This window comes from Nelusetta ayraudi, unplaced genomic scaffold, assembly GCF_046127955.1.
Source record: "Nelusetta ayraudi isolate G7.1 ecotype Tasmania unplaced genomic scaffold, CSIRO-AGI_Nayr_v1 ptg000048l, whole genome shotgun sequence".
Classification (NCBI taxonomy): domain Eukaryota; kingdom Metazoa; phylum Chordata; class Actinopteri; order Tetraodontiformes; family Monacanthidae; genus Nelusetta; species Nelusetta ayraudi.
Genome location: NW_027466098.1, coordinates 4,188,299 through 4,198,084, shown reverse-complemented (window position 1 = coordinate 4,198,084; position 9,786 = coordinate 4,188,299). Strand labels below are relative to the sequence as shown.

The following is a 9,786-nucleotide window of genomic DNA, read 5'->3' as shown; positions in this document are numbered from 1 at the left end:
TCACTGAAGATCATCTTTAATATCTTCAACTGTTCAGACCGGAAGTTAGCAAAATGCATATTCTGTACAAAAATACTCTACAGTTCAACCTTCCCTCCCACCCACACAAAGCAAAACACACAAAAGAGCCAACACCCTCGGTCATCCCCCAAAAATCTACACATAAATACAAACAGAAGACAAAAAATGTACATCCTTGTACAAAAGGCAGCGTACATTACATACAACCACCAGGACTGCACACAGGGATGCAAATGATGAGTGATGATTGCTGATTGGTTTTCAGTGCATTCTGTGCTCACTATGCCCACAACAAGTTCCTGCCTGAGGGAACGCACACACACAGAGGAACAACAACAACAACAAAAAAATCCCAAAACAACAGTGTCTTTCCTCGTGGGGTGGAAGTTAGCCAGTTTCATCACAGTACTTTTAGACCAATTTTGGACAACAATGCACATATTATTATCATTACCAATAATAATAATAATAATAATAATAATAAATTATATTCCACTGTAAGTGAGCCGTGATAAGGTTCTAGTCTCATTTGATTCAAGCGGCTATAATTTTACAAGTGGTTTACTGGCAAAAGCACTACACCTTTAACTGCTGCTAAGTGTATCTTGTATGATCAAGTGTATCTATGATACATTTCTCCAAGATTTTGTTCTGAAGCCTAGCGCCAGTGTTAAGCTGCACCTAATGTTAGGCATAATGCCCTAGTTCAATAAATAGTGGCTTTTTTACACCGATTTCCTGTTCCTGTGGTTGCTTGACGCATCCAATCTGCATACTGCATCCGTGTGTGCTGTACTTACAAACATGGTGAAGGTTAAGCCTGTATAAATATATCGTGATGGATGTACCTCAGTAGTTTCACAAATTGCCTCTCCTCAATGCAGTCCTGATGCTTTGCCCACAACAACCTCTGAACTGAAGTTCGATTTTCATCAGGTCATTTGGTAAAGGTCACATGAACAGAAGGATTAGCTATTCTTCTTATTATTATTCATTCATTCATCTTCTATACCCGCTTCTTCCTGAGGTCAGGGTCACGGGGGTCTGCTGGAGCCTATCCCAGCTGTCTTAGGGCGAAGGCAGGGTGACACCCTGGACAAGTCGCCAGTTCATCGCAGGGCCACATAGACACAGACAACCATTCACACTCACATACACACCTACGGACAATTTAGAGTGTTCAATTGACCTCACATGCATGTTTTTGGAGTGTGGGAGGAAGCCGCAGAACCCGGAGAGAACCCACGCAGACACAGGGAGAACATGCAAACCCCACACAGAAAGGTCCCAGGCCCGGAATTGAACCCACGGCCTTCTTGCTGTGAGGCGGCAGCACTAACCACTACGCCACCGTGTTCTTATTATTATTATTATTATTATCATTATCATTATTATTATCGTCATCATTAGGGATGCACCGATACCACATTTTTACCGAACGAGTAGAGTACAAGTACAACTCGCATTTTACTACTCACTGATACTTGAGTACTTCATAAGGCCATTACATATTATATAATTACTTTTCCTTTATTTGAACAACATTCCTCCGCATGTTTTCCTGAAACAGGTTTCAATGAAGTCCAAAATCAAATTTTAAAAAATTGTCACATGCATAGATATACAACTGGTATCCATGTTGTGGCATTGGCACACACTTTATGAGTACAAGCAGAGTACACAATCCTGGTATCGATAGATATTTTATTATTATCATTATTATTATTATTGTTAATAATAATAATAATAATAATAATAATAATAATAATAATAAAAATAACATTTCACTACATTTCACCTCAACTGTATTAACAAGTCTCTCTGCTGTTCTATTTGTACATGTACAGACAGTGTGTGTGTAGGCCCTGATGGCAGTGAGGTCTCAGACAGTGATTGTGATTATGATGAGGATGATGATGATGATGATGATGATGATGATGATGATGATGTTCATCCCAGGATCTTCGCCAAAAGGAAAACAGATTGGCAAAGAGGTTACAGGCGAGAGGAGTGTTGGGGAAAAAATTGAAGTGGGAGTCAGCAGCAGTAACAGGAAGTGAAGAGAATCAGAGGTGGGGCCCGGCAGCCAGACCACAGGACAGCAGAGTGAGAGAGAGAGAGAGAGAGAGAGAGGGGGGGGGGGGGGGGGGGACAATGGAATGTCACAATGAGGGGAAAAAGAAATGTTGCAGCAAACTGATAAAGAGTGGACAGAGAGGAGGAGAAAGAGCGAGGTAGCACCCGGAGGAGGTGTCTTCCCCTCCTTGGACCAGGAGTCGCCGGGGACCGTCGGTTTTCATTAAACTCAGCATGGCTTCACGATATTCACATTTCCTTATAAAAATCTTATTTACAGCGGTTGAAGGCTCGCTAGCTCCCCCTGAGCGCCCTCCTCTAGGATACGTACTCGCTGGTCTTCCAGAAGTGACCAGGGTGGGACAGCCTCCGGTTCAGCTTGGGCAGTCTCTCCAACATGTCGGCCAGCTGGGTGAAGGTCACCCTGTCTTCAGCTTCCTGAGACCAGCAGGTGGACAGGATCTCCTGTTGCACAGGGAAACGGCACAGATACGTTAGGTAATACAGACACATTAGCTGCTGTTTCCGGTCTGAGAAGACAATGATTCCTGAGTTCACGGTGATGAGACTTGGAAGACTTGAATTTTCACTCCTAGAAGTTCATTATAGTGGATATGTTTATCATTACATTACAAAATAAGTTGATGGATGCTTCCAGGAAGGTGACCGGGGGGGGGCAGACAGAATATAAGGCACTTCAGTTTTACCAATGAATAAATATATTTAAATGATCTATCTCAAATATTACAGCTTGTAATTATATGGGAGAAACTGTTTTTTCTAAAATAAAAGACTTCTCGAGTCATGAACTTTCATCCTGTTTTGGCTTTACTTTACGGGTCTCATGAGACACAGCACAGAGAAGCATGCAAACCGTCATCTGTCTGAACAGAGGAAAATGTCAAGTCCAGATACAGATCTGTAGCTGTAATGAGTCCCTTATTCTTATAAATGGACACATTATAAACTCCTGTTTAAGTTTTTGACAGGCACAGTGGTTTTCGGCGCCTCATGTATTTGTGATGAATTGTATTGTCGAAAGAATCAGTCTTTGGTCTCAAAGTGCTGTTTATTTTAGCGGAGACACCAACATTGACCCACATGCTGCAAAGAATTGGATCCAGCAAGAAGACCGCCCTTGCAACACATCCAGAGTACAAGAACCACAAGAATTTAGTTTTCTTATTTTGTCTTATTAACAATAAACAACAAAGTAATGTGTGCACCTCTGATCAGTAGTCGAGTTGAAAGGGGATGAGGGCGGATGGCATCCCCCCCTAAAAAACAATCAAAATCATCCCCGCTGTAAAACTGCCATCTCCACCTCTCCATCAATCCCGCCGCCCCCACCCCCACCCTTTTTTTTTTTACAGTAAATGTTGAAAATATAACTCAGAATTATGCATTGTTAGTTCATCATTAGAGATGTTATTATGTTGAGTAAAAGAAATAAAGTCTGAGGGCACAAGGGAACGCAAACATGCACTGACGGGACACGATCGTTATTTTCGATTGTTGATGCCCGATGCCGGAGGGAGCGGCACGAGCTGCAGCAAGAGCGACCTTGAGGATCGCAATGTCAGCATGGCCAAACGAGCAGCTAAACAACGCGATGTCAGGGAGTATTTTAAAAAGAAAAAAAATTACAGGTGAGCTATAAAGCAAGACGCAAAAATCTCAATCATTAATTTTTATTAATCCACAAAAGTCGGCAGATTTGCCACTGTTTGCATGAGCACCACCTTGGATCTTCTCAGGCTTCCTAGCACAAACACATTTCCTTATTGCTACGATCCACATCAGCTCTCTACAGCACACTCACCGTGACCTCTTTGCCCAGGTTGGCTTCTGCCAGCACCCTTTTGATGCCCTCACCACTGCCCAGCAGCCAGATTTTCGCTTCCACAGGTTGGTCAGTTACTGGCCAGTCTCCAACCTGCAGCTCGTACCAGATTGTGCTGAAAGTCAACCAGACGTCAGATAAGTAAACTAGCATGCCGGCGGTTCAACCATGTAATGTGCTTCGAGCATAAGTTATCTCTGAGTTTATAACTAAATCTTTGTTTGACAAATTATGACTCCAGAGATTGATTGACTTGACCAGAAGGGCTTCTTAAACACCGATCAAATACATTTGTCAATAATATTCCCACAGTTACGTCCATGATAGCCAGGTGATGACAGGAAAAAATGCAAAACATAACAACCTCTAAAAATAGGAACACATACAAATAAAATAATTTCATAGATGGGAACCAAAATACTTTGTTACCGATACCAGAAGCCCTATGCTATAAATTTAGCAATTATTATTAGCATTTTCAAACAACCGGCACAGGTTCTCCCCTTCCAATGTATTAGTATTCAATACATCAGTTTTTTTTTTTAGCCAAATTGATTCAGTTCTATTGAAACATGCACATACCCGAAAGCGTAAACATCAGCAGCCTTGGAGAACGGCAGCTGGTCCTCGTCCACTTCTGGGCTCATCTTCCTCACAATCTCTGGGGCCAGGTAGTATATCCAGCCGCGAGGTATCCGCAACTCATTCTTCCTCCTGAAAGCACAAGCGCGGTCACAATCAGCGCCACCGCTCGTGGGTTATTTTTTTCCGTGACGCAGATCCAGCGAGCTCCGACCCGATCAGCTCCTACCTGCCCTCCTGCACGACCCCGGACATCCCAAACAGGCCAAAGTCTGTGATGACCACCTTGTTGGCGTCATAGAACACGTTCTTCGACTTCAGGTCCTTGTGAATGATGCCTTTGGCATGCAGATACCCCATACCCTGGAGAGGACGCAGACATGAAACTCGTAAGAAGTCAGTTCGGCAATAAAATGCCACTTGATATATAAATCCATAAAGCACAGCCAAACATGACCACCATGTCAAGCGCAAGGGCCCTTCTATACGCAGCACCTTTCCTAAACTCGTGTGGTAATGGTGATATATTTTAAAGTTTTGATTGTATAAATTGTACTTGTTAGAGTTCAACTTCATGAAAACCTGTTTAAATTCCTATACAGCTCTCTGCTATTTCATTTTCTTGCTAGATCATTTGGTTTCTCATTGATTGAGCAAAGCCCTTTGAGACGCCTTTGGATGCGATTCAGTGCTTTAGCACAGTTAAAGTTGATTGATGGATTACTACGAAGCAGAAATTAAAGCCTGAAGGTCGCTGTAAAGTGGCAATATGTTTTTTTTCCACTGCGCTCTCTGAGCACAGCATGTAAATCAAGGTAAAGAGACTTTGCTCTTTCACCCCTCCAACGTGCGATCATTAAAATACACAATGCTGCAAAAGTAAGAACTGGGCATGCTATAATTACGCCACATATAACCCTAAAGCCAGAGGGGCTGCCTTCAGCTACCTGAACTCCAAGAATACTTGGCTTGATTTATGATTTTTAAATTTATAAAAGCTTAATGAACTGCCCATGAAGATCTTAGTAAAAGTGTACATTCGGTGTACAATAAAAGTCCTTTGGTTTTCCTACCCTAATAACAGTTTTTTTTTAAATAGAAGGACATACATAAATCAATAAGGGTCTTGCTCCTAATTTGCTGTCATCTTGCGCCGACATATTTCTAAAGAAGCCCGGTGTGGACAATCCAGCTGCCTGACAGCATGTTTCGTAGTTAGTGTGCTGACTACACAGATAGCGAACACTAGCGTCTTCAAATAAACCAACAGAGAAGAAGGTGGTCGAGCAATCCATGTTTAGGTGTGCAGGTCACTGTAGTTCACTGGTAAGCTCAGGAGAGGGAGGGAGAGTGAAAGACGCTGCAATCTAAAATGTAACAACTTGATGATGCTGTTCCTTCTTCAACATCCCTTTGATCCAATGTGTTGCAAACCCCCCTCACCATGTGGCACAGTTCCAGAGACGCCTACCTTGATGATCTCCTGCGCAATCTGCCTGGTTTTATTGATGTCCAGCATGTGACCTCTCTCTCTCACCACCGAGTACAAAGTCACACCCTTGCAGAAACTGCAGACACGCACAAACAAGTGAAAGGCTGTTAAGTCAGGAAGTCCTTGGCGAGCACACACATAAGACAAACAGGATGGTGGTGAATGACGGCGTCGGCGGCACACAGCAGCGGCACCTTGTGACTATAGCGAGGTGGGGCGGAGCCATGCAGGCGCCCATGAACAGCACCACATTCTCGTGCCGGGTCTGTCGGTAGTTCATCACCTCCTTCTTGAAGAGCTTCAGGTGGTCTTGGTTGTTGCCGTCGATCTCCAGCAGGCGGATGGCGACCTCACCGTGCCAGCGGCCCTTGTGCACCTTCCCCCAGCGACCCTGGACCGACATCAGGGGGCAAGGAACGTTCAACATTCGACATTCAAAGATTTATTTGTCACATGTCACGTTACATGGCCGAGAAATGTTGCTGTGGCAGAAGCCGGCATGTGCATACGAGGAATAAAGAGTAAAGAAACGAAAAGAAAGTGTAAAAGAAATAGTTTAAAAAGTGACAAGTAGCAAGTTAAATATAAGTTTTACAAAATACAAAGTTAAAAAAAAAAATTCAAAAGTGGCAAATACAGATAAGAGTCTTGGAGTGTTATGCAATAATATAATATAATATAATATAATATAATTTGTTTTAACCAATGGAATGCAAGATATGATACTACACCATTTGGTATATAATAATACTCAACAGTAATAGTAATAATAATAACATCAGTAAAATAATAAACAATAGAATATAATTAGTTACATATAATATACAGTATATTACATCGTATTGATGGCAGAGTTCAGAGCTTTAATGACTTTGGGGGGAAGAAGCTTTTCCTCAGCCTCTCTGTGTGCTCACCTTGCCGATGAGCTCCTCCAGCTGCAGCTGCTCATAGGGGATGTCCCACTCCTGCAGGTACACGCTGGTCTGGCTGGCTTTGCGAGTGATGGGGCCCCTCCAGCGGTTGACGCGGTGGCTGATGGAGGAGGGCAGCTCCTCCAGGCCGTCTTCGTCGTCGCACTTGTCGCCTCCCTTGTGGTCGGCTGCGTCCTCGTCCTCAGTGGGGTCTTCCCCCGCGGCCTCCTCCTGACACAGCGGCAGCACAGAAATAGAAATATTTCACTATACACAGAGGGGGGAAGTAACAAAGTATAAATATTTTGTTAGTGTGGTTACTTGTTGCTGACACTATTTTCAAAATGAAAAAAAAAGACAAAAAGAAAAAAATGTATCATAGCAATGTTATAATAAACTCAATAACTTATATAGAACTTTCAAGCATTGGTACATTGTAGTTACCTTTGTTTCTGAAAGTATTTTTTTGTTGTTGTTGCTTGAAGTGGATCTATTTGAGCTATGCTGTTATGAGGTTAAGCATAAAAGTGGACCAGATTTTGCACGGTTATGAAAGGAGTTGAATTAGTACCTCTGACTACATGGTGGTGGCAAAAAAAGGTTTTTGGACACCTCGTGCATTTGTGATGTACTGTATTGTGCTCTTAAGTCTCCAAGTGCACTTTACTTTAGTGCAGTCACCAACAGTGACCCACATGCTGCACGTGCGTTGTTCTTATTTTTGTCTTATTAACAATAAAAAAAGAAAATCATTTCCATTTCTTTGCATGCCTCTAAATGCACCTGATGCAGCCAAACCCTTTGAAACATACATAAAAAACATGAAGCAAATTTTTGCAACAATCATAAATAATTGGGATTGAGTAAAACATTTTGAAAACTTATCTCCACTTTTGGAAAGTGTGAAAAGACATTCTGTTTGTCAATAACAAATTTCACACAGCTTTTTTTTTTTTTTTTTTTTTTTAGCTTGATTTCAGTGTATGCCTCAAGTGTATTGTCGTCTCACTCAACACGTGTCAACTTTTTATCGTTTTTTTTTTTTTTTTTTTTTTATAAATCCAGATCATTCTGTTGTATGTTATTGAGTGTTGAGTTTTATATTCTCTCAGTGTCTGCGAGGGTTCTCTCCGAGTTCTCAATATTTTCTGTCTCAGTCCAAAACCACAAGCATGGGAAAAATTCAGTGTGAGTGTGAACTCTTGTTTGTTTTTCCCTGTGGCTGTGTGATAACGGGCGACATGTCCAGGGTGTAATCCCGCCTTCTGCTGCACCTGCTGCGACCCCGAGTGCAGCAAAAGCAGTGATGGAAACCACGGACAACGGACAGCTGCCTTCTATATAATAATGCGGAACAGCTGAGAAATTCTCACTGCACAAAGCGCAGGCTGTACTTATTGTATTTCAAAAGGAGCACTGAGGTTACCGAGCACAGACGAAACACATCTTTGTGCCTGTGTAAACAGGAAGTCTCTTGCACACAAGCTAAAACACACGTCTTGTTTCGTCGCTTCACTGTGAAGCTCTGACGAAGAAAACTATCCCCTGTATAAAAATGCACACTAGCGACAGCTTATCCGCTAAGTTCTAAACGGACTGATTTTTTTCATGGCTCACGTTTGCAATACACATTGATACACAATACACTACTGTACTTTGCGCTATTGTACATACTGTAATTTTCATAGACCTATTACCCACTACGTCCTCGCATCACTGTTAATAACCTCCACGCATTACTGAATTCAGATAAATCCGATCTGTATATTTTCAACCTATATTCTGTACTTATTCTGATAAAAAAATATATATTATTATTTATTTTTCATTATTTCATACCTGCACTTTATAGCAACAGTTCTATTATTCATTTGCACAATGTGTGTATATGTATATATATATATATATATATATATATATGTATATATATGTATATATATGTATGTATGTATATATATATATATGTATATATATACATACCATATATATGTATATATATATATATGTATATATATATACATATATATATATATATATATATATATATATATATATATATATATATATATATATGTATACATATATATATATATATGTATGTATATATATATATATATATATACATATATATATATATATATATATGTATACATATATTATTTGATGTGTGTATACTGTACATTTATTCTATTTAATTCACAGCTAAACTCTTCTGGTTGGATTACGGCATTTCGTTGCTCTGTCCTTGTGACATGCAATGACAATAAAGTTCAATTTAAAAATGACATCCTTGTACACGCTGGAATGGAAAGTGGAATTAGGCGCCATTGCAGTTAATTGTGCAGAGCACATTGTAAGAAAAACGATGTAATATTTCATTTCACTTCCTCTTTCCGGGCAAAGTCACTGGTTGTACTCACCCCTCCCCCATCCGGCGCCAGCGTGTGCTGCCTCTCGCTGACGGCCGCTGGCAGCATTCTGAGGAAAAGAATCGTGTTCACTCACTTCTTAAGGTCTCTGATATGCTGACAAACATACACATATACACATACACACATAGTGGAAAGGGCAACAACAGTGTCGAGCCATACCCAGGTTCATGGTAGGTGCCAGAATGATGAGCAGCAACAATGTGTGGTGAGGATGGAACATCTGATGGACATTAAAAAAAAAAAAAGAAAACTCAAACTCTCATGTTTATCCAGACATTCCTTAAAGTAAAGCTGCGTGTAGGGCAGGGTAGTGAACTTGAAAACATTTGTAGCAGCGACTGAAATGCTCCAGTCCAGTTGGATCTCAAAAAGTTAATCATCTTTTGGTGCCAAATTCCGATACCCAAGAAAGTAAATCTTTCTGTCGGT

At 41.0% G+C, this 9,786-nt stretch overlaps 1 protein-coding gene across 6 annotated transcripts in view; it reads right to left on the bottom strand.

Annotated features, from left to right (window-relative positions):
• Positions 1–9,786, bottom strand: part of LOC142895061 (kinase suppressor of Ras 1-like) — a 45,064-nt gene continuing 35,278 nt past the window's right edge. For 5 of the 6 annotated variants that reach the window (XM_076035815.1, XM_076035817.1, XM_076035819.1 and 2 more), the window contains 9 exons: positions 9,517–9,577; positions 9,346–9,403; positions 6,929–7,156; positions 6,209–6,405; positions 5,994–6,090; positions 4,752–4,885; positions 4,523–4,654; positions 3,920–4,055; positions 1–2,562 (listed from right to left, as the gene is read on the bottom strand). In XM_076035815.1, coding sequence (XP_075891930.1) covers positions 2,416–2,562; positions 3,920–4,055; positions 4,523–4,654; positions 4,752–4,885; positions 5,994–6,090; positions 6,209–6,405; positions 6,929–7,156; positions 9,346–9,403; positions 9,517–9,577 — 1,190 coding nt within the window. In that variant the 3' untranslated portion in view covers positions 1–2,415. The remainder of the gene's footprint in view (positions 2,563–3,919; positions 4,056–4,522; positions 4,655–4,751; positions 4,886–5,993; positions 6,091–6,208; positions 6,406–6,928; positions 7,157–9,345; positions 9,404–9,516; positions 9,578–9,786) is intronic. The other variant, XM_076035816.1, reaches the window with a different exon arrangement.